This window comes from Brachypodium distachyon, chromosome 2 (genome assembly GCF_000005505.3).
Source record: "Brachypodium distachyon strain Bd21 chromosome 2, Brachypodium_distachyon_v3.0, whole genome shotgun sequence".
NCBI lineage: Eukaryota > Viridiplantae > Streptophyta > Magnoliopsida > Poales > Poaceae > Brachypodium > Brachypodium distachyon.
The window spans coordinates 47,731,844-47,756,420 of record NC_016132.3 but is presented as its reverse complement, the minus strand read 5'-3'; the positions used below and the strand labels follow the sequence as shown (position 1 = coordinate 47,756,420).

General features: G+C 45.1%; 2 protein-coding genes and 1 long non-coding RNA gene across 5 annotated transcripts; 1 reads left to right on the top strand and 2 right to left on the bottom strand.

Annotated features, from left to right (window-relative positions):
• Positions 1-132: 132 nt before the first annotated feature.
• LOC100844456 (chaperone protein dnaJ 10) lies at positions 133-5,792 on the bottom strand. 2 transcript variants are annotated; one of them, XM_024458380.1, is made up of 11 exons: positions 5,207-5,792; positions 4,952-5,064; positions 4,814-4,873; positions 4,399-4,471; positions 4,262-4,316; positions 4,011-4,173; positions 3,787-3,916; positions 1,881-2,039; positions 1,627-1,799; positions 1,447-1,527; positions 133-465 (listed from the first exon to the last, which is right to left on the bottom strand). In XM_024458380.1, the coding sequence occupies exons 2-11, from the start codon at positions 5,036-5,038 to the stop codon at positions 388-390; spliced, it is 1,059 nt and encodes a 352-aa protein (XP_024314148.1). In that variant the 5' UTR covers positions 5,039-5,064; positions 5,207-5,792; the 3' UTR covers positions 133-387. The 2 variants fall into 2 exon arrangements, with proteins under 2 accessions (XP_024314148.1, XP_003567032.1); XM_003566984.4 differs by lacking the exon at positions 4,262-4,316 and having other exon boundaries at positions 4,389-4,471.
• Positions 5,793-14,390: 8,598 nt separating this feature from the next.
• LOC100833885 (phosphatidylinositol/phosphatidylcholine transfer protein SFH8) lies at positions 14,391-20,008 on the top strand. Of its 2 annotated transcripts, none has more exons than XM_024459905.1 (14): positions 14,391-14,671; positions 15,253-15,550; positions 16,060-16,156; positions 16,457-16,723; positions 16,806-16,883; positions 17,026-17,127; positions 17,249-17,298; positions 17,401-17,500; positions 17,578-17,676; positions 17,793-17,903; positions 18,219-18,339; positions 18,593-18,978; positions 19,383-19,457; positions 19,581-20,008. In XM_024459905.1, the coding sequence occupies exons 1-14, from the start codon at positions 14,638-14,640 to the stop codon at positions 19,599-19,601; spliced, it is 1,839 nt and encodes a 612-aa protein (XP_024315673.1). In that variant the 5' UTR covers positions 14,391-14,637; the 3' UTR covers positions 19,602-20,008. The 2 variants fall into 2 exon arrangements, with proteins under 2 accessions (XP_024315673.1, XP_010232199.1); XM_010233897.3 differs by having other exon boundaries at positions 14,391-14,677.
• A 595-nt stretch (positions 20,009-20,603) lies between these two features.
• LOC112271024 lies at positions 20,604-21,712 on the bottom strand. The gene is made up of 2 exons (XR_002963803.1): positions 21,203-21,712; positions 20,604-21,077 (listed from the first exon to the last, which is right to left on the bottom strand). It is a non-coding gene; the product is annotated as an uncharacterized LOC112271024 (long non-coding RNA).
• Positions 21,713-24,577: the final 2,865 nt, after the last annotated feature.

Here is a 24,577-nt window from a genome sequence, read left to right as displayed (position 1 = left end):
CTACGATTCCGTTTTTATGTAGCCGTAGGAGGACGGCGGTAAGCGCAGGGACGCCACGTAGTCGCCGCATGCGGCCACGTATGCACTGGCTAGCTGACGGGAGGAAGACACGTTATCTCCGGACGTGCCACGTTTTGGCCCGGTCTGGGAGACCCCCGTTGATTGTTCGCATTTTATGTTGGAGTACAACAGTTCGAATCCCATCAGATCGCAACCATCTAAAAATTGCTGATATTCTGATCGGATCAACAGGGAGAAGTCCGATGCCTTGCGTTTATTCATATCCTATCTCACTAAGAAATAGCCGTGGACAGTAGACTCCTCTTTGTGCTTCGCGCGGGGAAGCCTCAGCTGAGTGGTGCGGTGGCATGTACATGGTCGTCTTGATCAGGGAGACGGTGCTGCTTCTGACGTGCCGCTTTCAACACGCAGGCTGTTTTCCCGCTGGTAGTGTGATTTTGCACCCTGGTTTTACATGGGAAACGGGAAAGGGTTCCAGATTACAACACATTACTATGAATTTGCACCCTGGTTTTACATGGAAAATGGGGATGGATATGGAATCACTCAACATGGCATTCTTTAGCTAAGAGATGACACGCTGACAATGTTAAAGAAAATTCGAGCACATGTCTTAGAGATGAGCACACTGACAATGTTTTTTTTTCTTTCGAGCACATGTCTTAGAGATAAGAAATGTTAGCACACCAAAAATATTGAATTTAACAGTTATGCCAACAAATCAGTCAAAGACTCCTATTTAATTAATAATTCAAAATTGGAAGTTCAAAGTTTCATAACTAGCTTAAGTATACTCAACACTATCCGAGCTTTATAATGAGTTTTGCCTAATGACATACCTACATGAGTCTTAGAGACCCGAGAAGATATTCTGTGCAACCACCCTTTTAAGTGCTATCGTGCTACCAACGCATGGTAGCACCCATATAATTTTTTTAAATGAGTGAGTTTATAAGATATGTATTTACAATCCTACAAAGTACTATTCGTGTATGAATTTTCCTTTTTATTCCTCAATGTGTATAATGATTTTGGATTCGGAATTTGTGTGATTGTATGCAAATATTTTATAAACGCACTAAATGTTTTTCAAACAAATTGAAAACTTTTAGGATGCTACCATGGTAGCACGGTAGCACCCAAAGGCTGGGGAGGTAGTACCGGATATACGTCCCTCAAAAATATAATGCTAGGAAAATCACCTACGAATATTTTTGGAGGCTCAAATAATTTTAGAAAAACATTACGAGAGCCACAATAATACATCATATAGATCGTCAACTAAGGCTGCAGTCAGTGTCATAGCTCATTGTCAAGAAGTTATAAACCGGGAGCTGTAAGGGATATTTTGTAGGATGCATATTTTACGCAATTTATATAACATGAAAGATTGGGGAGAGAAGTAACTGGGTTAGAGTAACTTACTTGGAATATTGACCCCAGCTTTTTCAATCCTTTTGTGCGCAACATCAGAACATCTTTGGAGACATTATTCTCTCTCAAGAACTATAGAGAAAGAATAAAAACCATGATAACCATGACAGAAATATAAGCATACGTGCATGGCACTGTGAACATCAATGAACTGAGGTGGGCAGTGCTTACTGCTCGGCAGACACGCCAAAGTGTTGATTCGATATCAACCACATTAATTTTCCACAAGGAACTGAGCATTGCGTCCTTTTTCTCCTCGATGCTCTTCATAATCTGCTCTTCCTTGTTGTCTCCGTCCTCAATTTTTTTCATCCCTTCTTGCAATTGTATCAGAGCAATGGCACCTATAATAAGACTTAGGATCAGGCTAATTCTCCACAAAAGGAAGGAAAACAACACGGGTAAAAGAGCATACTAGGATGTACCTGCAGCTGCGTTAACCTGTGACTTTACGTGGTGCCCCTTGTCCCTAACCCACTCAGCTATGAATGGCACGCCCATATACATTCTACTTTTTCCAAGTTCTCTTGCTGCTTGTCGAACATAAATGTAGCCAATAGTGTGAAGCATAGCCTCACCGAAAGCTGAAATATTATTTTACATAACTGAACCACATGAAAAGCTCTAGTAGAATATGTATCGTTTTCATAGTCAGGGAATGGAAACGAGTCTTGCAGGCATCATGCTATAATACTTGAGAAATTATGAGTCGCAGAAGCTTTTCGACTTAAGATCCTTTCCAGGATCATAGTTTTCCTTTGGCTTGTTTGGGAAAACAAATACAGATTTGGGAAGGCTTTGAAATGCTTGGTTACAGTAAAAGTACCTACTGAAATCTAGGCTGTGTGGAAACTGTTCAATGAAGTATGTTTTCAACACAAGGCTATCTCCAATCCTCACTATGTTAATGTGCTTGATTGGCCAAAAATACTTCAGGACTATGAGTGGTAGTTGTTGCAGAGCAACCCATTAAGTAGTGAAGCATTTTTCTTTCTCAACATAAGGCTCGCCTCTGTTATATGCTGCATTTGCCAAATGAAGAAAGCAGTAGGAATGGGCGCTGTAAACTAAGAAAGCAAAGCAAGCAGTGATGCGATACAGCTAGTTTGCTTGGTTTTTCTCCCTGGTTTTACTTAGTTTGTCTGTTTTCTTTTTTTGACCGAACTTGTCTGTTTTCTTCAATTTAGGTTGTTTAGGTTTATTTTATTGTGTGGTCGTCAGCACACTCGTGGCGTTATACCTGTTCCACTTTCTCCTTAATACTACGCTCTTAAGAAAAAGTATTCTAGAAAAAACAATTTCCCAGGGCACGAGGCTGATGGAACATGTGGCAATGAAATTTTTTGATGCAGGAGAGCAGGACGGTGCTGAAGATCAACTATACTTGGGCTTCAAATTGGTGATGGAAGTGAATGCTTATTAATGTAATGAAGTTTCACCTTATTTTTTTCACCATGATGTTGTAATAGTTCTCAGATAGTGGGTGGATCTTGCGAATTCTGTCCAAGTCATCACTATGCTTCCATTTTGAACTTTTGTAGCTTCAGTTGATTTCTAGTAATTGAAATAGGAGGGTTTCTCCGACCTAAATATCAAGCGTTTTTTACCCCAACAAAAGAACACAAATGAACCAAAATAAAAAGGAGTTACTTGCACTTTGCACCAGGATGATCACTGCTTGACTTCTTTTTTGAAAGAGAGACTGATTGACTGCTCATGTCACTTTGCAGTTTGCACCAGATTTTGCAAAAGGTTTTTACTGTGCAGCAGGTCCGGCACAACAATACTATACTGTCCACCAGGTCCCGTAAAAAAACACTCGTATGCAAGTTTGAAAAAATCTGGAAATAATCATACATGTGTATTATGGAACGAAATATATACCTATAGATTTTGGTGAAAAACCATGATCATCTACCTGGTTAAAAATTTCATACATGTCTGCAAAAGAAGCACACATGTGTTTTGCACAGCCTGCAGATTATCATATTTTTTAACCAATATCTATAGGTATATATATCGTCCAATAATACACACCTATGAGTGTTTTTAGATATTCTGTGCTTTATATGCGTGTTTCTTTTACGGGACCTGCTGTAAAGAGAAATATTATTGTGTGCTAGACATAGTGCAAAGTGAAATCTTTCAGAAAACCTAGTGTAAACTGACACAGGTGGTGATCTGTCTGATGCAAAGTGCAATTTACTCAAATAAATATAGCTGGTTAATCATGAAAAAAGAAAACAATTAAATATGCGTATATGCAAAGCAATACAAGTTGATGAAATTCCCATGCTTCTAAGGAAATTGGGATGAAGGTGAGTATGATACCGGCTTCAGATAAACGTTGAGCTTCTGCACTTGCCCAATCACCAAATTCCTTATGCCTTCTGTCAACGTATGGTTGAATTCTAAACTTAAGGCTCTGAATAAGTTTTTGCTCTCTTTCGGTTTGCAATTCCTGCAACCCAGAGAAGGTATTAAGGTCCAGGTGTGAAGCATCTGCCAAGACTAAAGTTTACTGCAAGTAACTGAGTATTATTGGAGCACTATACCTTTATTTTCTCTTGAATCCTTGCACTTGCCTCTGGACTATCTGAATCTTCCTCTGTCTCTACAGAAGCTACGGATGCCAGTGCAAGCTGGCCAACATAATCTTCAAAATAGTCACTCCCAAAGAGCATCCCAAAGACAGCAGTTGGATCAATCATGTTATCACTGAAATGCCATTATTAGAAATTCAGTGGCACCTTTAGCTACAAATTTGACAAGGATGATTAGCAAAAGAAATGCACATGCGACATACAAGTTAAATTTCACTCTTCGTGGCAATTGGATTTTCCTTAAAAACTTGGTTTGTTCTGTGTAATACCATAAAAGGTGTTGGGAGCTTAATATTTCATTATAAGTGTATAAAAAAAATTCAGGCTTACTGGGGAAGACCTTCCTTTCCATGCTTATCATAAGAATCCTTCTTTACAGGGTCACTTAGAACTTGATAGGCCTCACCTAATTCCTTGCGGAAGTAACTCATTTAAGTCAGTATTTGTAGGATTGCAGAAAGCTAGTAGCCCTGTAAAGACTGCAGAGATAATGGGTATAACAATGCAACACAACGAATTCTGTTACGAAGTAAAACAATATCAGGAACAGAAATGCAACCAGAGTGACCATCTCATTTGTTCTGTCATCTACAAACCATTGCGACACTGCATCCACAGCTGCTATTGCCTCTCCTAGAATATTGATTCTACAGCCACAGTCCATATATACGACTATCTCTGCATTCTAGAATCAAGGAATAGAACGGGAAGGAGCGGAGCACACGGCGCAATAGAACAGAAGCGAAACAATGTACCTGAAACTTCCGCGCGGCATCAGGGTTCCCGGAATTCTTGTCCGGGTGAACCAACTTGGCCTGAAAACCCAAACATCTCCAGCACAGTTAAATCAGGACCCATGCCATCGGCATTTGATCGCTTTAGGATTTACGCACCTTGAGGTAATAAGCCTTCTTGATCTCTGCCGCGGAGGCGGCAGTGCTGACCCCCAGGGTGTCGTAGTACGCGGTGTCCTTCACCATCGCAACTCCTCCTGATCGCACTGCCCCTGAACAAACGCAAACAGAAAGAAAAAAATGAAACCTGAGGAGGATCGAATTGGAGAGGGGGATAACAAAATCGGTTTATTGGAGAGAGGTGAGGCAACGCAATCAAGAATCGGAAAAGCCGAGGAGTGGTGGTTTCCTCGCCTGTCCAGGAGCCCGGAGATTATGGGAGCAGGTTGATGTGATGTGGTCGACGCGAACGAAGTTTGCTGGGTCGGAACCCGCACTCACCTCGCGCGTTCCCGTCCAGGACAAAATTCCGGTACGGCCCGCTTGGAACTTGGAAGCCCGTTTCTGGGCCCAACACCGGGGCAGTATCAGCGGAGCCAGAAGCCCAGAACACAGGAAGGGGCGACAGCCGCCGCCGCAAGCATGCGCGCTCGTCCTCCTCCACGAATCCGAGTCCACCCGCCGCCGCCGCCGGCCATGAAGAGGCTCATTCCCACGCATCTGGAGCTATCGGCCGCCATCCACGCCGCAGTGGACGAAAATGTCACCGCCGCCGTCTCGCTCGCGCTGAAGTTGGCACCCACTGTCCCACCATCCCGCTCCCGAAGCAGTCCGTCGCTCTCCTCCGCCGCCTCGCCACGCACCGCCCTGTCGGCGCAGCGCGGGACCTACTCGCAGGCGCTCTCATTTGTCCCCAGCTCGCCGCGCTCCTCGCGATCTGGTCCTAACCGACCACGGCATCAGCACCGATGACACGTCCACAGTTCCTGCTTCTGCAGGTCGAATCAAGTTCTTTTTCTTTCCATCGTTTTCTTGTCAGGAATTAGTAGAAACCAGGAGCATCTCCACTCGGCCCCGTAAAGCCCCCCAAACTTCAAATGGGGCGGCGGCATCCGAAAACCCATCCAGTATAGGCTCCTAATTTTAAAATTTAGCCGGCGCGGCAATGCGGGCCACACCTGTCGACGAGATAATCTAATTTTCCCTCCACTCCCCCCCCCCCGCCTGGGCGACCAGTCCCGCCATTTCTCCCCATTCTCGCTGCCGACACCACCACAAAGCGCCTCGCCGACACCACCGCCGCTCCAAAAAAACCATGGCACCGAAGATGTATGCAGCGCCTCGTCCCACGCTGGCCGGCGACGTAGCGGGGAAGAAACCCAAGGAGAAGGAGCGACTGCCTGGGATGAGCAACGCCGACTAGGCGGCGGATTGTACCCGCCACAGCGTCGAGAACGCCTCCCACCGTGAACGAGAGAGGAAGGCCAACGAGAGACACCGACCTGGCCCGGCAGATGGAGGCGCAGAGGGTCGCGGCCTCGGCGCACAAGGCTCGCATTCCTGTGCCGCGGCCACCCTCCAGCCAGCACTGGAGCAGCGGGAGCCAAGGGAGCTCTTCGTCGTCCCAGTCGCCGTCAGGCATATCGCCGGTGTCGCCCCATATGCCCCATGACAGCCATGGAAATGCCACGCCGTCCCTCTCGCGGTTCTCGTCGGACTACCCCGACACCGATCCCCTCGGCGGCTTCAACCCCAGCACCTTCGCCGCGGACCCCCTCGGAGGTTTCAACCCCAACGCCTTCACCTCACCTCCTCTGCGGCAGGGGCCTCTTTCCTACAACGGTTCCTCTCCGTTCGCCTCCTTCCAGCAGTTCCCCGCCGGCTGCAGCCAGCCCGCGAGCAACCCGTTCGGCAGAATGTCGCAAGGTGACTCCATCATGGCCGACATGATCAACGACGGCTCCCAGCATGTCCACTACACATACACCCAAGAAGAAGAGCTTTACACCGCCGAGGACATTGAAGAGCGAGAAGAATGGGCTGACGGAACAGAGGAGCCCGTCGTCGCCGAGCCGAGGGGGAAGAAGAAGGGTGCGGCCGAGAAGAAGAAGGCCGCCGGCGGAGGCCGAGGACCCAAATGGACAGCCAAGGAACACGAGTGCCTCGCCGAAGCTTGGAAGGTCGTGAGCATGGATCCCTTCACCGGCGCGAATCAATCTAGCGACACCTATTGAAGGCGTGTGAAAACGGCGTATGATGAACGCCGGGTCATCGATCGGGAGTTCGCGTCAGTGACCCACGATCGCAACGAGTCCGGCTTGTCGCACCGATGGCAAATGATCCAACAAGCGTGCAACAAGTGGCATGGCATTCAAGAAGAGGTGCGCCGGCGACCCGCAAGCGGCAGCAACACCCACGATCAGGTAAGCCAGCGCCTTGTTTGAGCTTTTTGTCGCCGATTATACATTTGACGCCCGGTCTTGTAGATGGTCGCCATGCTCACCGGCTTCCGAGACGACAACGACGGTGCCGATTTCAAGTTCATCCACGTCTTCGCAAGAATTGAGACGTGCGACAAATGGACGGAGACGCGGAATGGCCTCGCCAAGTCCGGCACCTATGACCCGAAAGCCGCTCCTCCGGTGTCGGAAGTGCCAAGTCCGGCACGGCGGTCGCGGCGTCACGGTGGGCGACGGTGATCAAGATGCAAGATGACAAGTTCAAGATCCTCAAGGTGAATGTCGCGGCGCAGAAGAGGCGGGATGACTTGTTGATCTTTACATGCGACACCACCAGCATGGATGCCGAGGTGAAGGCGTGGTACGACGGCCAGCGCATGATCATTTTGGCCGAAGTGAGAGCGCCGACGTTGGCGCCCGCCACAGCAGCAACGACCACCTCTACTCCATCGGCACCCTCACCGCCCGAAACAGCAACTCCGGCCACTTCTATACTACCGGCGGGCTAGGAAGTGCCATCAGCACCGGCGGAAGACGAAGGGGCCGAGTGATTTCATTTTTATTTAAATTTGATGTTATTTTGATCGTCGAAACTTGTGATGACTTGGGCAATTCGGTGATTTGAGCCGGTCTGTGAAATGGCGGCAAAACTTTGTTTGAATTGTATTTTTTTTGGGGGGGGAGGGGGGCCAAAATTTGGGGGGTGCGGCTGGGTCGCGGCTGGGCCTCAAACGAAGAGGGTGCGCCGCACCCGCCCCCCCCCCCCCCCCCCCAAATGGCCTAGCGCCGGACATGAAATGGGGGGCCGAGTGGAATTGCTCTAAGGACATCTCCAAGGGAACCCCTAAGTCCTCCCCATTTGTCCAAATCTGTCCATATGGGGGTCCATGAGCAAAATACATAACCAATGGGAACTCCATTTGTCCAAAAGTGGTCCACACTCCTCATTTTTTCCGCAAATTTGGGGAGAGTATGGAGAGTACCTATTTGTGCAAAACTCAACCAAATCTTGTCCACTTGTCTTTTTGGCCCAGATGTCAAAGACTTATGAAGAGATAAATGGGAGTTACCATTGGACAACTTAATATTTTGCCCACCTCCATTTGTCCAAAGACTTCTAAAATGGACAAATGGGAAAGACAAATGGGGGTTCACCTTTAAAGATGCCCTAAGTTAAAGTATTTATGGATGGAGCTTTTTTTGATCGGACCCTAGCTTGTCAGATGATTGTCACCCATTCAGCCTGGTCTGTATGTCTCGCGATCTTCGTAAAACTAGTTATGTGCGTATGTAATCGGTACGGTAGGATACTTATGCATTCGGTGCAAACCCGTTGGTGGCAATAAAGTGTACCCGTAACATACCTATTTTCAGAGTTTTCAAAAACTTCTTTTGTAAAAATGATTATCGCTGAATTAATCCGAGCTTACCTGAAGATTGCTTAAAATCTTCAGTTAAATTGAATTAACATTAACTAGAATATAAATTGGACTTTCTTTTGATCTTATTGGTTATCTAATATCCTTTTAAGAGTAAAATACACTGTAGGTACTAATTCTTTTGTAAAGATTCCAAGTTATTTCTAATACTTTCAAAATGAACGTTTGAGTCCTAATAGTTTCATAAGTGGTTCATCTGTTGTCTGCGTGTGTCTAATGTCTTGACGTGGCCAGCCACGTGGACTGGGCCCGCCTATAATATAACCCTTCGATGGGAATTCTTAGAAATTTTTTGACTTTCTTCTCCTTTCCTACTGACATCCCGGCCTTCCCTCTCCTTCTATGAAATTTGCTGATATTTTCGAAATTCATTTGATATATATTGTAATTTATTTTATTTGTACAAATATAAACCTCTCCCTTTTCGTTTTTAGCCTTTGGGCTGAAATGCCCAACTCTCTCTTCTCTATTTTTTCTCTCCTTGGGCCATCCTCTTTCCTGGCCAACTTCTCTCCGGACCGATACTAGATAAACAGAGGGATTCTCTTGGTCCGGTCTTTATTTCTCAGTGTCGTGTGAATGTGTGGGGTTGACAATGGTCTATTGTGTCGCCGGACCATGAGAATTCCTATGTTTATCTAGTATCGTTGTTGAACGAAATTGGACGAACACACACCTATAAAAATAATTTTCATCAAAAAGCATGATTTTACTTCAAATATAATCATTTTTCTGCAAAAGAACCGGTTTTCTGCAAAATAACCATATAGCCTTTTTTTAAAGTCCCACATATGATTATTTAGGTTTGCCCGACGAGGCAAGTTGGGTAAGTATTGTACTCATGCTCATGGTCGGATGAACCCCTCCGAAAATGGTAATTTATTTATACCATATACTAGTATTTACACTTAATCAAGTTTCACTCATGTTCGATGCTCTAATACGCTACTAATTCACATGGTTCAACAACCCCGCCACCCACTTATGCGCTTTGATCTAACTAGGCACTGATATCTACAATACTCTTTGTTGTCTACCTTCTGGAGGATAGTAAGCTGCAACGCTAAGCTCTAAAATGTTGAGTTCTCACTCATGGACACTGACGCGAGGGAATGGCCCTTCGGGTCCTCACCTTTGGTATACCTGCTACGGCATAACAGGGGTCCGCTCGAAGGCCCACTACAATCCATCAAGCCAACTACCTCGGCTTGGTGCTCAAGATAAGAACAGATAATTAAGGAAACCAAATCAGGGTTTATCTCTAATTGTAACCGATCCGGACTCTACGCCCGAAACCTAGCCTCCTATATATTCCCTCCATTTCACAAAGAATGGCGTCCACGGTTTTCGAGATCGAACTTTGACCAACGATTACATCAATATATGTAGGTTATATGCTACAAATTTTATATTGTTGAAAAGGTCTTTGAAATACGAATCCAATGACATAGTTTTTTAAGCACAAAACCCTCAGATCATTAGTCTAATTGTTGGTCAAAGTAAAATCTTGAAATGTGTGCGTGACATTCTTTGTGAAAAGGAGGGAGTATATAAAGAACTAGGAGGGGGAGCCGGGGAGGGGGGAGCCTATTCTCTCTTAGAGGGATCCACGGATCTCATCTCTCATACACGCCTTCATGGCAACCTTGTAATCTCTCCATCAATACAGATCAGACAAGCATGACGTAAGGGTACTATCTTCCGAGGGCCTTGAACCTGGGTAAATCGTGTCCCCCGTGTCCTTATTAGCCGACGGAATCGTCAACACACGCCTGTGCTCTCACTACTTGAAAGCCCTCTAGTTTGGGTATGCCGAAATAGCCCCTCGTCATTGGCGCCGACCGTGTGGAAGATGTGTTTTGGATTTACGATTTCGCTCCGATTCCGGCGGCCAGCCACTGCACCGACGTACGTGAAGAAACCAATCTACTCCACCGCCAGCAGCCACCCTCGTGCGGACCGATCGAACACGAAGCTACGTGGTGCAAAAAGAATCAAAGAAAAACTCATCTCGAAGACGGTGGCTCCCGTACGTACGGTACAATCAGATCGGGCCTGCCGAGCAAAAGTGCAGGCCGCGTCTCCACGACGTGTGTGATCCAGAGAATCCTCGTCGGCATCTCCACGGTGTGTGCGATCGTCGGCCTGCTTCCAATTCTACAGACCCATCGAACGAGCAGATCCGATCTGTTGGGTACACATCCAAGCTCGAAGCATCGATCGGACAAAGCTGTCAAATCACAACCCCGTCCGCTCGAAGCCATGAACAGAGGAATCGCTGCATGCTCGCCTGCACGAAGCCGCGCGCTGCCGCAGATTGGCGGTAACAGGCCCACGCCTTGCCGTGAGGAACGCTGCCACGGCCGTCCCAGATCTTTGCGGAACAGAAGCAACGAAGCAATCAGCGAAAGAGCAGTACCGGACGACCCGCGCATCACGCGCGCACCCGACAGATCGACCGGGATACGCGGCGTAAACCTCTCACGAACCGATCATCCTCTTCAAGTCTGCATGCACGAACGCCTCTTGAATCCAACGAAACGAGCCCGCTCCGCACCCGACATGGAAAATGCAGCCGCAAGGGTCCGGCCCATACTCCTATATGCTGTCCATATACAGCTATTCCAAGGAAAGAAAGGGGCCCACTAGAAGGCAACAGAACACCACGTGAAGTACGGAGTACTAATCAAGCCGGTGACCAGCGAGAAGCCGAGAACGTGGATCGATCAAGCAAACATCATACGTGCGTGCATCAGGGGCTTGAAGCATACATCCAACATGGCAACATGCAAAATCTGCATGTCCCAGATCGAAGCAAAGTTCAGCATGTGAACCCGCGTGTCCGCGAACCACGCGACCAAACGTCCGACGTCATTCCGTGCCACGTCGTCTCCTTCCGTTACATTGACTCCAGCCGACGCATCAATTCCGTCCGACCCCGAGTCCGACGTGACTTCATACACACCGCATCAACTCCCGTTGTCACGACGACTTCGTCCGCCGATCGCGTCGACTCCGTCTGCTATACGGACTCCGCTTGTCGCGTCGACCCGACCGCGCCGCATCGACTCCGTCCGCTGCGGCCCCGTCAGCTCCGTCCGCCGACTTCCGCCGCACCCAACACTCGGGGGTTGCGCTCCGCAGGCAAAACGACTTCCGCCGCACCGTCTAAAGATACACTGCTGCAGCTACACCTTGCAGATAAGTATTGTTATTTATTTGTTAATTTCGAACATGACACGTTTTGATCAAACAACTAAAACTCCATCGACTACAAATAGTCGACTTTCTTCGGCTACGATGACTTGATGCACTTCCGAGTCCTCGTAGTCGAAACACCTTCGACTCCACGTGCTAACAAACATGCCGCCTGAGTAGCTGATTCTGCCTACGAAGTCGAATCCATGAACTCCAACCGAGTTGCAGCCCAACTGGCAGGTTGGCATGGGACAGAAACGACGGGCGTCAGGCTAATGAAAGGGCCTGCGTACGACATAGCACGCCGAGTTCGATCAAATAACAAAATAATTGTTAAATTAATAAGCTAATGAGATATTCTAGCAGGACTGTATACTTTAAACTGTTTTTGCAATTACTGCAGTTTACATCAAGACAGGCACAAAGGCCACGAAGATTTGAGTCTATGCTTGACTATCAGCAGTCAACCATAGCCTCGGGGGCTACTCCCACCGGGAGTGCTCATCGCGCCTATCCGACTCACCGATTCGCCGCCTCGTCAACGCCATATGCGCCGTGTCGACTCCGTCCGACCCAGCGTCCGACGCGACTCTGCTGTCACGCCGACTACGACTACAAGATACGTGACCCGCGACTTTGAGTCTCTACCCGAGTCTACGACTCGGCTAGACACTAGGGGGCTACTCCCACCGGGAGCGCTGGCCGCGCACCCGGTTATTTTGGCTGCATCGCCCTTCGGGTTTGCCGGCTTCACCATCCTTCGGGTCCTCGATAGAGTCGACCAGGATTATCTGCGCTAACAATCGACAGAGCACAAGTCGAGTCCGCTCCTTGATAAGCCTCACTCGCCGATACGAACTAAGAATCACACCCGACAATGGGTACTTTACAGTTTTCCCGGGTCGCATAGACTGCGAAACACACCCGAAGCCACGTTCATAACGTGAAGGTAAGACCTGATGGCTTCCATCGGGCCTGGAAATTAGCACCGTCTGGCAATTCTAGTTTATCCATGACTGCAACATGATGAAGATCCCGACGGACGCGTCGGTTGATCACCCCACGGTACTGGATTTCGAGTCTGTAAAACCCCCGGCAGGTTTGACTCAAATACTGCCAGTTATCCAAGTTCGAGCCTGGGGCTCGAGTGCTGATGTATGCTAAAAAAGTTTTTGCCCTGGTGCAATTAACTGGACTCGACCAGTCGAGTATTCCAGGCGTGTTACGCAACCATCCCGCAAAGCTTTTCTGAATTCCGTTGAAATTATCTTGTGTCTCTGAGACATAGCTCGACACATTGCCGAGTCGACAGCTTCTGTTTCTTGCGTCCCTACTCGAGTCTACGACTCGACCAGTCACTCGGGGGCTAACTGACGAGGGAATGATCCTTCGGGCCCTCACCTTTGGTATACCTGCTACGGCCTAACAGGGGGTCCACTCGAAGGCCCACTACAATCCGTGAAGTCCAACTACCTCGGCTTGCTACTCAAGATAAGAACAGATAATTAAGGAAACCAAATCAAAGTTTATCTCTAATTGTAACCGACCCGGACTCTACGCCCGAGACCTAGCCTCCTATATAAAGGACTAGGAGGGGGAGCCGGGGTGGGGAGAGCCTATTCTCTGTTAGAGGGATCCACAGATCTCATCTCTCATACACGCCTCCATGGCAACCTTGTAATCTCTCCATCAATACAGACCAGATAAGCAGAACGTAGGGGTATTACCTTCCGAGGGTCCTGAACCTAGGTAAATCGTGTCCCCCGTGTCCTTGTTAGCCGACGGAATCGCCAACACACATCCGTGCTCTCGCTACTCGAAAGCCCTCTAGTTTGGGTATGCTGAGGCAGCCCCTCGTCAGACACGGCTTCTAGACCGATTGCTGGCAACGTGGTTTAAATTTTTGTCAAATTCCCTTAAATTTTCTAAAATTTTGGGTACGAAATATGCATCTAGAAATTTCAGATCATTTTACATAATTAGTATTAATTCATAAAAAAGAATCCAAACTAATGTCAAAATTTCCAAGACTTTGGTCATTTCGATGACGACTGAAATATTTATGTAGTGCTCTAAACAAAAATCTTCATAAGTGTGGCACCCCCCCCCCCCCCCCCCTACTTGGAGGATCGGATCTTGATGGGTGAGGTCACGTAAACTGCATCGACTGTCTATGGCTAAGATGGAATCTCCACACATTATTTTTGTTCATTTTTCATTGTAACTTTTAATAGAAATATCATTTTTTAGTTAACATAAGACTCCTTTTTTCCTTCAGCATCGTTATTTATCTTGTGTAGAATTGTTTTTTGGGGATCTTGTGTTGTACAATTGTTACTTGTCAAGAGAAGACTCTTGTATTAACCGTCGAGTGAAGACGTTGAGACTAGTTAAACAGCGTAGGTCCCTCTGCTCAGCGTCCCGCACCACCGTGGTCCAAACCGTCCCGACGGGTTATCCAACGGTCACTCCTACCGCGGCGACCCCGCGTGCGCCATGTCGACGAACCGAAGCCCATGTAGCGCGCTTCCGTGTCACCCCCTCGGCCCTCCTCTGTCCTTTGCCCACCGATGAAAGGGTAGCCGAAGCTTCTTTCCCCTTCTTCCCCAAAAGAGAATTCTCCGATAAAAAAAGGACTGAAATTCAAACAAGGCTCCCCTCCCTTTCGTATACGCTCTTCACGGGATACAAGGTTTGGGGACCACAAATCCGCCGCCGGAGTCGAGCTTGGAGAGGGAGGAAGGTCGGGATGTCGGCGCCCCTCGACCGGCCAGCGAGGCCCAGTGAGTGTTGAGTGCTCCTTTCGATCCCCCCCCCCCCCCCCCCCCCGCCTCGTATTTGCCAAGCGGAAAGATTATGGCCGCTGTAAGGTTGCTTCCTTGGGGTTGTATAATTATAGTAGAACATGACAGTTCACTAAAGACAATCAGTATAATTGAGATTTTAGCTCTTGGATTCAGGGCGCTGTGATTCTGTATGTGATGGCTTTCTGTTGAGGAGAGTTTCAGTTTTTTTAAATAATTGCAGTATGTTGAATACGAAATGGAGTAGGAATTATGATTAGTTGATTACATCAATTGGGTTTCTGAATGTGTTGATACCTGTGATGACTATTAATTCATCCTAAATCATCGCTAAGTGCTCAGTTCACCTATTGGCTATTGCTTTTTTAGAAGAATATGGATCACTAGGTTCCATTTCACAAAAATGAAACCCAAACTGTTACAGCACTTCTGTTAAAAAAACGAAGAAAGCATCTGACATAAACTGGATACATCGTTATTGCCTAGTGCTTATCGATACTACGGCAGCAATTGCCGGTTTCTATTTTACTAAGAGAAGGTACACTCTGACAATATTGCAGGTGCAGGTTTTGAGGGCTTTGCGCATGATGACGAAATTGAAGAGAGCAAATCTGACGAAGATAACTCAGAAGGTGACAAGAAGGCCAAAATGGGACCCTTCAAGAAAAGAGCGATTAGTGCGGGAAATAAATTTAGGCATTCCTTAAGGAAAAAGAGGAAACAGAAGAGTGACAATTTAGTCTCCATAGAGGATACCAGGGATGTGCAAGAACTGAAAACTGTCGAAAGATTCCGCCGATGCTTGCTTGATGGGGGCTTGTTACCAGAATGCCATGACGATTATCACATGATGTTGAGGTACCACATGCATACTTGGGTCTTCCTAGGTAGATTACCTCCATTTCCAGCAAAAATATCCAAAAGTAACATGTTGCTTTGATATTCTAGAGTAAATTTCATAAAACAACAACTTTAATGCACAAACTATAAAAAAAACTACATATTAAGAACCATTTTGATAGAACTATAAAATTAGAGATCGCGCCACAAAACTACAGAGGGTTTTCTGAGTACCATGTGATTCAGGATTTTGTGAAGTTGCATCACAACCTGTAGTTCTGTGGTATAATTGGTCTCTAAATATGTAGCTCTGTGAAATTGATGTTTACTTTGTGCTACAGAGCCTACGGTTGATCCCTTAATCTGTAGTTTTGAGAAATTGGTACTTAAACTTATGTTTTTTTGGTAGTTTGTACATTAGAGCAGTGGCTTTCTTACTCTTATATCAAATTTGATGTCTTTCTTAAAGCTATGTTCAGAAGAAAAATCCTTTTCTGACCATTTGGTGCTATGCATTCCATGTGTAGATTTCTGAAAGCAAGGAAGTTTGATATTGAAAAAGCAAAGCATATGTGGTCAGAAATGCTTAGATGGAGGAGTGAATTTGGGGTCGACAATATAGAGGTAAATCTAAATATGAAACTTACACCAAGAAATCAAAGATTATTTTTTGAGACCATATGTGGGAGAGCTGCATGTATGTATAATTATATAAGATAGATGAATATCTTATAACACCTAGGAGAATCAGCAACTAGGATGTGAAAAAAAAAACTTGTAAGGAGAAATAATTGCTACAAGATGACACAACATGGCGACCACAACCTACAACCTAATATCCTGAAGCTCCTTTGCTCTAGCCATGCTCCACACCCTGAAGGTTTGTTACTTTACAATGAAGTTAAGAAACACTTGATTCTTTAGGAATTCAACTACACCGAACTACATGAAGTTAAGAAGTATTATCCCCAGTTTTACCATGGAGTGGATAGAGACGGAAGGCCTGTCTATGTTGAACTAATCGGGAAAGTTGATGCCCATAAGCTAGTCCAAGTAACAACTATTGACCGATATGTGAAGTATCATGTCAAGGAGTTCGAGAGATGTTTCCAGATGAGGTTTCCAGCTTGCTCCATTGCTGCGAAAAGGCACATAGACTCGTCTACTACTATTTTAGATGTGCAAGGGGTGGTATGTTTTATTTTTCCAGTTCTGTTTTCAGTCAATCCACTTCTATGTGGTTATTATAGTAATTTTCTTTTTTGTAATTCAGGGCTTAAAGAACTTCTCAAAAGATGCAAGGGAATTGATCATGCGACTGCAGAAGGTCGACAATGACAACTATCCAGAGGTAGAGGATCCGGTCATTCTGCTTCAGTGTTATGTTTACTGTCTTCTGCTAATTGACAACCTCTTAATTCATGTGCACATTTGTTTCCTCTTTTAAATTGTATATATAGTTAATGACTACTCATTCTGAATGCTCTTGGCAGACATTGTACCGAATGTACATTATAAATGCTGGGCAGGGCTTCAAGATGTTATGGGGTACAATAAAGTCATTTCTTGATCCACAAACTGCTTCGAAGATTCATGTAAGTAGTGCAACTGTGAAATATGTTTATTTTCTCATCATTCATGGCCAACTCTTTTTATTGCGAGTTTGTGGGTTAACTTTTAGTGCACGTAATGATTACCTCTACCTTTCTCATAAAGGTTCTTGGAAGCAAGTACCAAAATAAGCTGCTTGAAATAATAGATGAGAGGTTAGTACTGGTCTGTCAAAACTTTTATTCATTTAAACTTAATAATTTCTTCATGTATATTTCTGTATGGCTTCTGTCTGATTTTGCTGGTACCTTGTTCAGTGAACTGCCAGATTTTCTTGGAGGCAAATGCAGGTGTGAAGAGAACGGAGGTTGCTCAAAATCAGACAAAGGTCCTTGGAAGGATCCTAGCATAATAGAGGTTTTCTCCTCCTCACACTCTTATTACTTGCTGGCCTGCTTTATATCACTAGCATAACGCATCTTCCATTTTACCAGAGGGTCCTTAATGGTGAAGCAAACTATGGTCGGCAAATTCTTGCCATATCAAGCACCAATGGAACGAAAGTTTGTAATACTAAGCCTCATTACTCAGCTGTAAGAACGATTTGTTCTGATTATATAGATTACTAGATGACCTTAAAAAAAGTTAAAGGGAAAGGAATCACCATAAAATTCCATTAAAACTTTTACCCTGATCCCCTTTTCGACAGAAACAAGCCAGTGATGTCTCAGATGAGTCTACTCCTGAAGTAGAAGACATTTCGTCACCTACGGCTCCAATGAACACCGTCATGGACCCTGATTTGACCCTTCTTAATGAGGCAAGTTATTCCCCTTTTAGTTGTCATTCCATTATTATTTTTAACTAATTCCACCGCTAGAACTGCATAAATTATATACCCAATTGTAAACATATGATTTAATTTTACCATATCCATTCTTCAACTGGCTTTGTCTTTGGGCTTTGGTCATTTCAACTACCTGAGCTTAAGCCATGACAGTCTTCTATTTGGAACATCGATGGTAGGTGAAGTGCCTTTTGTGTTACTGCGAGAGTCTTAATTTCTTGTATCTATTCTCTTCACAGTACTTCTTGTTGGCAAGTGTAATCATTAAAATATGTTGTCTACTTGCAGCCACAATCGTCAGGGCATGCTTCAACTTCTGGTGCTGCTCCTGTTGTAGAGGAGAGCTTCCATCTTGTTGACAAGGATGCATGTAACAGTCCAATTTCCACGTCAATGGCTTCTGCATCAGGTTTTTATATCTGTTATCACTCTTATGCCTCTTACTAACAAGTTTTGATGACTTATGACCAAATTGTGACAGACTAGAAACATACTTACCCTCAGTCCGACATAACGAAAAATCTAAATGGGTAATATGGAACGTATTAATTTTTCGGGAATATTATTCGATGTTTTTGACTTAGAATATGGTATATTATAATTAGCCTGAGTACAAGTTTAATGTATTTATATTGACTGGTTTTTTTGCATGCTTCACTCAGGTTCATTCTCCTTGAGAAATATACCTATCGCACTGGGAGTGCTGCGAAGTCAGATTATTACTTGTGTAACCGTTTTAATTATGAGCCTTTTTACGGTGCTCCGGTCTGTCCGAAGAAGAATGTCTAAAAGGTTCTCGAGTCAGGTCACTGCCTGTGACTTTCTTCAACAATTGGAGTTTACGGAAGAGGTTCAACCTCCATCTCCTTCTCGATATACAGAAAATGGTACCCTTTCGCATGTATTAAGGCGGCTTGGTGAACTAGAGGAGAAGGTGCATGTACTTGGAACAAAGCCATCTCAAATGCCACATGAAAAGGAGGAAGTGCTCAATGCAGCTGTCCGCCATGTGGATGCATTGGAAACCGAGCTAATTTCTACAAAGAAGGTATTTCTAGTTTGTTAAATAAACTAGTAAGTTGCCCGTGCGTTGCAACGGAACACAAAAGTTTACCATCGATGTTCTCCACATGCTCTTCAGTAGAAACCATGTATTATTTTTTTAGCTGTCACTTTCTTTTTAAACAAGTTGCACATATCAGTGTTTGAATCTTTCAAGTGCAAAGAAGGTATTTCTAGTTTGTTAAATAAATGGCAGTTCTCGAGCAATGACTTCAGATTAATGTTTAATGATATCAAGTATATTAGTTATTGTTGTGAGTTTAGTACTTGTAACACTTTACCAAGTCAATTGTTTGCACTACAGGGATGAGAATCAACATATTGCTACCCTCTGTCCATTCATTTGGTTAATATGTTTTTTGTATGATCCTTTATTTATCTCATATGCAGACACTTTACGAAACATTGATGAAGCAGGACGAGCTGCTTTCATATGTTGAACGACAAGAGAATATCAAGTTCCGGGTAAGATATGGGTTGTACTTGTACATTGCTCCTATAATTTGTTCGTCCCTTCCAAATATTTTTTATGCTAGCGTCCTAGTCCATACCGTAATATGCCTCCGTGGTTCCATCTATTAATTGCAGAAAAAGAGGCTTTGCTTCTAAGCACTGGAGTACATTCCAAGCTATTTCTCTTCCATCAAGATAGGATACTCTTCTTGCCAATTGGACGCATATATTTGTTCCGGTGTAAAGTTCTGTAAGTATTACAAATAGAGGGGTCCGTGAGCATGTTGGAACTCTTTGATGTTCTAGGTTGGAGTAATCGTTGATGGTTGTGACATTTCTGAGTTCAGAAATGCAAAGGTGTAGAGAGTTGAGAATTAAGATTCTTGGTTTGTGCGTTAAAGCAAGATGTTTGTTCATTTTTGGCTGTTTCCTGGCATATGCCTAACCTTGTAAGATAGATGGTAGGCTGTCCTTCTACATGCTGATATATACGAGGACTGAGAACCGATGCCTGCTGTTATATCCATGACATGCCAAGCAGTGCATAAATTTGGTTGCTTCCATTGTAATATTGTATCAGGGAGGGCTTCTCTTCCATAATTCCATCATCTATTTATTTTCTTTTTTGTATCTGGGGTTTAAACGTGTGATCTTTCTTACAGACATCTGCTGCGTTTCCTGTAGAAGGCATCCTTTTTCCTGTCCATCTATTTTTATAGTTGAACGTTGAATTTCTAGCCTGTAGAACACCAGCATGATAGTAGCATCCATGCTTTAGTGACCGCATTTGATGGGTCGAAGTCCTTAGGAGAAAGGACTCCAATTTTAGAGGACGGCATATGTGATTCGTGCGGGACTTTAGAGAGTACCTTACCGCCTACGCCGGCCGTCGTTAGTCGTATTGTGGTGGGACACACTGGCTTGCAAGTCGTGCCGACGCGCCTAAGAGCAGCCAGTGTGGTAGATTACAATAAGAGTGCATCTTCTTGCGTCGGTGTAGTGGCAAAAGGCTACTACCTTCGTTCCTAACGTAAGATGTTTTAACTTTGTTTTAAAAAATCATTTTTTTAAAGTTTGACCAAAGCTTATATGAAAATGCACTAATCAAACAAATATACCACGAAAATATATAGTACACGGATTTGACAAAACTAAAGATATATAACATGACGGATTTGACAAAACTAATTTAGAGTTGCAGATGTTGATAGTGAATTAAGACAAATCTAGTGGAGTACACTGTACATCTATATCTAGAAACGGAGAGTACCATTTTGCTTCGTTGTAAGTTTGTAACTTGTAAGCTGTATGTTCCAAAAGAAACTCTGCAAGTCTGGAGGCAAGCCCTTAAGCAATCGAACGGGATACGCTGACTGACCCAATGCAATTCTGGTTTGACTGCAAGACTGAAGTTATCAATCGGAATGAGAACTTCCTTGTGGATATTCCGCTGATGTCTTTGGCACACCCGATGCCGGAAAACACTAGTGGCCTTCTGGGGACACCATCATGCACGTATGTATGCCGTCAGATCAGCCAGTGAAAGCTGGGTCGCAGCAGTCAAAGGTCACAGCACCATCTCCATCTCGTTGATTGCTCCACCAGTAGGATTTGACCCGCTCGATTCTGCCACTAATTCGATTCGAGGCAAAGAGCATTTTCAAGAGCGTATCCATTTTTTGGATACCCAAAATCATTATAGTTACGGAAGAGAGAAAATATGGAAATTCAAATTGGTTCTAACTTTCTTAGCATACCTAAAAATGAGTACCCAAATCCATTGATTCTAACCGGTCCCACCTGCCATTGAGCCACCACCTTCTTCTTCCCCCACGCTCCCCTCTCTCCCAAATTCTTCTCTCTCCCTCCTGCATCCGATCCACATCGGAGAAAGGTCACGCGCAAGGCATGTTGGGCGGCGGAGGGCGCGGGTCGGGGCCGGGTCAGGGCGTTGCTTGGGGTGGGAGGGGCGGATCAGGGAAACTCCTCGTCGGGGCAAGGAGGCATTGGTCGGGGAAGCTCCTCGTCGGACCGAGGCAGCGAGGTGTGGTGGCGGTGCTCGTCGGGAAAGGCGCAGCCGCGGGTGAAGCTCGTCGTGAGTGGAGGTCGGGCACGAGCCCTGACGGTCGCCGCCTGTCAGGAGGCGCAAAGGAGGTGGCGGCGCCGGTCCGAGCTCGATGGGAAGCCATGCATCTCGCTGGAGGTGCTCGGATTCGACGAGGGATGGGCGCAGGGAGTCCGCGTGGACGGGGGAGAGCGGCCGGCGGCGGGGGGGGGGGGGGGGGGAAGCTTCGTTTCCGGCGGCGGCGCCAAATCCGGCGGTCGGGTGGCAGGAGGGAAGGGAGAGAAGGGGACGCGGGAGTGAAATTTCAGGCCAGTTGGAGATTTGCGTCTTTTTGTTATTCTAGCCTAGAATATTGGGGGCAAAACATGAGCAGCTGTCCAAATTATATCGAACAAATATGGTTACGCTGCTGGAGTTTGTTTTTGAAACAAAATACTCATATTGTCAGTTTTTAGGTATTCTAGCAAAATATGGATATGTCATTGGAGATGCTCTTGACAAGCTATTGCTGCTTCCACGTTCGACGCTTCCAAATCGAGCTCCGCCTTGCGCTTTTTTGCTGTTTGGGTTGTCTCGTTTTGACCTGCGTCGCCGGCAGGCAGGCGGCAGCAAGGGCACGGACAACACGTGAAGGATTCAGACAGTAAATCGAACATGGTGTGCTGTCTGCTGTGCACAAGTGACGCAGCTGGTGTCTCTATGAACTGAACCTAGAGACTACGATTCGGGTACAATCCAGCGACCATATTCACAGGCTTATTAGGTTGGTGCTTTCATTCTGGCACGTCAGGCAACAATGTTTTGTTCAACTTGAACCACTGAACCCTTGGACTGCATCCAAACTGACGTCATTTTTGGCGACGAATTGTAACAATGGTCAAGCCTGAAAAGTTTGTATGGCTGTTGGTGCACGTTGCAGATTCTGTATGTCAACTTGGGAATTTGAGGTGACACGTAGAGGAAAAGAGGAACATGCTAAAAACCGTCCATTTCCAGTGCCCATTCCTGTAGCCACTTAGTTTTGTTCTCGATCGAGCCGTGAAGTCAAGGGGCTGCCAAGACCAGGAGCACTGCATATTCACGGCGCTTAGTTGTCAATGACTGAAACATGATTGGTGTCCCCTGAATTCGCCATCGGCGCAGGAGTTGATGCATGTCTTACTCACAGATCTCATGTACCTGGATTTGATATATGGAGCTCGTGACGTTATGGATCCCTCCGGTGGTTGTAGTGTCAGGTTCTCCTGATGGTTTAACTTAGGTGACAGTGGTGACCGAATACATGCAATAAAATTGAGGCAATATATTCTGATGCTTCTCTAGTGGCTCAGGTCTGTAGGATGCCTGATGTCACAAACCACAAATGAAGGAAGTGCTTAAGTTGTACTTGGGACATATGCTTCTCAGTTCTGAGGTCATGAAATAAGACACTGTAGGTTGGCCCTGTCTGCAGCACTTTTTTGGTGCAGAGGCTGTAAGATCAATAAATTCTTTCTTTTCAGTTTTTTTTTCTGCCATATATGCAACCGATGTAAGAACGCCGTACTTCCGAAGAAGCTTGCTTACGAGAGAAGTTCAATCTAGATCAATCATCTCGATATTAACACTTCATTGCGCCTGACACTCCCAAGTTTTTGGTTCCGAGAGAACCTTGAGTGTTATTTTTCATAACTTCTTACTGAAAAGACATGAGACGAAATAATTTATTCGCAAAGATAGAATACCTGGAACTTGAAATTTTGTATTTGACCAATCTTTTATGCAGTGGTGGCAACATATGTTGCCCCCTTTAGATTTCTTATCATCTATATTTTCCCTCGGGCATATGCTTGGATTGTTGTATTTTTTTGGGCGGAGGCTGATATTTAGTTCAATTTTTCAGGAGAGTCTATTATATACTAAAAGTAATATGAAAGGTACCGATGGGAGACCACGTTGATCCACATCGTCAGAATTATTTTGATGGTTAGATCTAAGAGTTGTACAAACTCAACGGTTAGATCTACGTGACACGTAAAATTTCATTTAGATCGTGTAATTAGAACCTGGAACAACATAACGTGTCACGTTCCTTTTCCTAGAGTCAAAACGCAGGGTGCATCTGGCCGACTGGATTGCCCGTTGCGCTGCCCACGCAGACCCTGAGTTTGGCCGCAACATGCCCTAATTAAGGCTTGGTGCCTTGGTATTCTCTAACCTAATACGGATTCCTGTATGGCTGCACTGAGGTTGATGATTTAAGGTGCCCTTGATCGGCGGAGTTAAAGCACGAGGTTGACTCCTTTATATATTTGCGGTCCGGTTATCATCAATGGAAGGAGTACTAGTTTTATTTTGTCCTCATTGAATTAGTAGCGGCAGGGATGAAGAGAGTATCCATGCATATCGTCGCTTCGCTCCCTTTCCAATGGTTCAGAGCGAATGCGAAGAGTAAGGTTGGTCACAGCGAGGAGTAACATAAATCAGTAACATGCATATGTTACTAGTCTATGTTACTACTTTAATAGTGGGTAGTAACATATTTGTGGTAACATAGAAAGCTCATTTATTAGTTTTATAGACTCATTGTATCTTGGGAAGTGTGATGTGATGGTAATATATTTAGTTACCCCAACTCTCTCTTTCCTCATTAACAACATGCCACATCACTCAAATTGCTTAGTTGGCACTTTAGTTACCACCTTTGTTACTCCCACTATGACCAGCCTAAAAAGCATCCAACGCTCAGACCAAAAATTACTAATAGGAAGGATGAATATTTTTTTATTACACGTACTGCTTAATTTCCATGCATAGTCCTTAAGATGCTTTAGATAATTGTATTAAGAATCCTTAAGATGCTTTAGATAATTGTATTAAGAATTAAGATTAAGAATTAACAAACAATGTTGTATATATTTAAAACTATTTGTACGAGCCTGCATAACCACGATGTAGAATAACTATCTATATTCATCTATATATACATGGCATATTCTTTTTATTATGAGAAACACAGTACAAACGAAGACGCTCACGACACGCGCTTACACTCACCTCTTGTACAGAGCGTATTCTAAGCAATAAG

Excerpts from the sequence above, each read along its gene's own strand:
- LOC100833885 (XM_010233897.3), top strand. The coding sequence starts at position 14,638 with ATGTCGGCGCCCCTCGACCGGCCAGCGAGGCCCAGTGAGT. Across the intron at positions 18,979-19,382 it reads AGCTAATTTCTACAAAGAAG|ACACTTTACGAAACATTGAT; the intron begins GTATTTCTAGTT and ends TCTCATATGCAG. Across the intron at positions 19,458-19,580 it reads AAGAGAATATCAAGTTCCGG|AAAAAGAGGCTTTGCTTCTA; the intron begins GTAAGATATGGG and ends TATTAATTGCAG.
- LOC100844456 (XM_024458380.1), bottom strand. The coding sequence starts at position 5,038 with ATGGTGAAGGACACCGCGTACTACGACACCCTGGGGGTCAGCACTGCC. Across the intron at positions 4,317-4,398 it reads TGATAAGCATGGAAAGGAAG|AACAAACCAAGTTTTTAAGG; the intron begins GTCTTCCCCAGT and ends GGTATTACACAG. Across the intron at positions 1,800-1,880 it reads ACAGGTTAACGCAGCTGCAG|GTGCCATTGCTCTGATACAA; the intron begins GTACATCCTAGT and ends GTCTTATTATAG.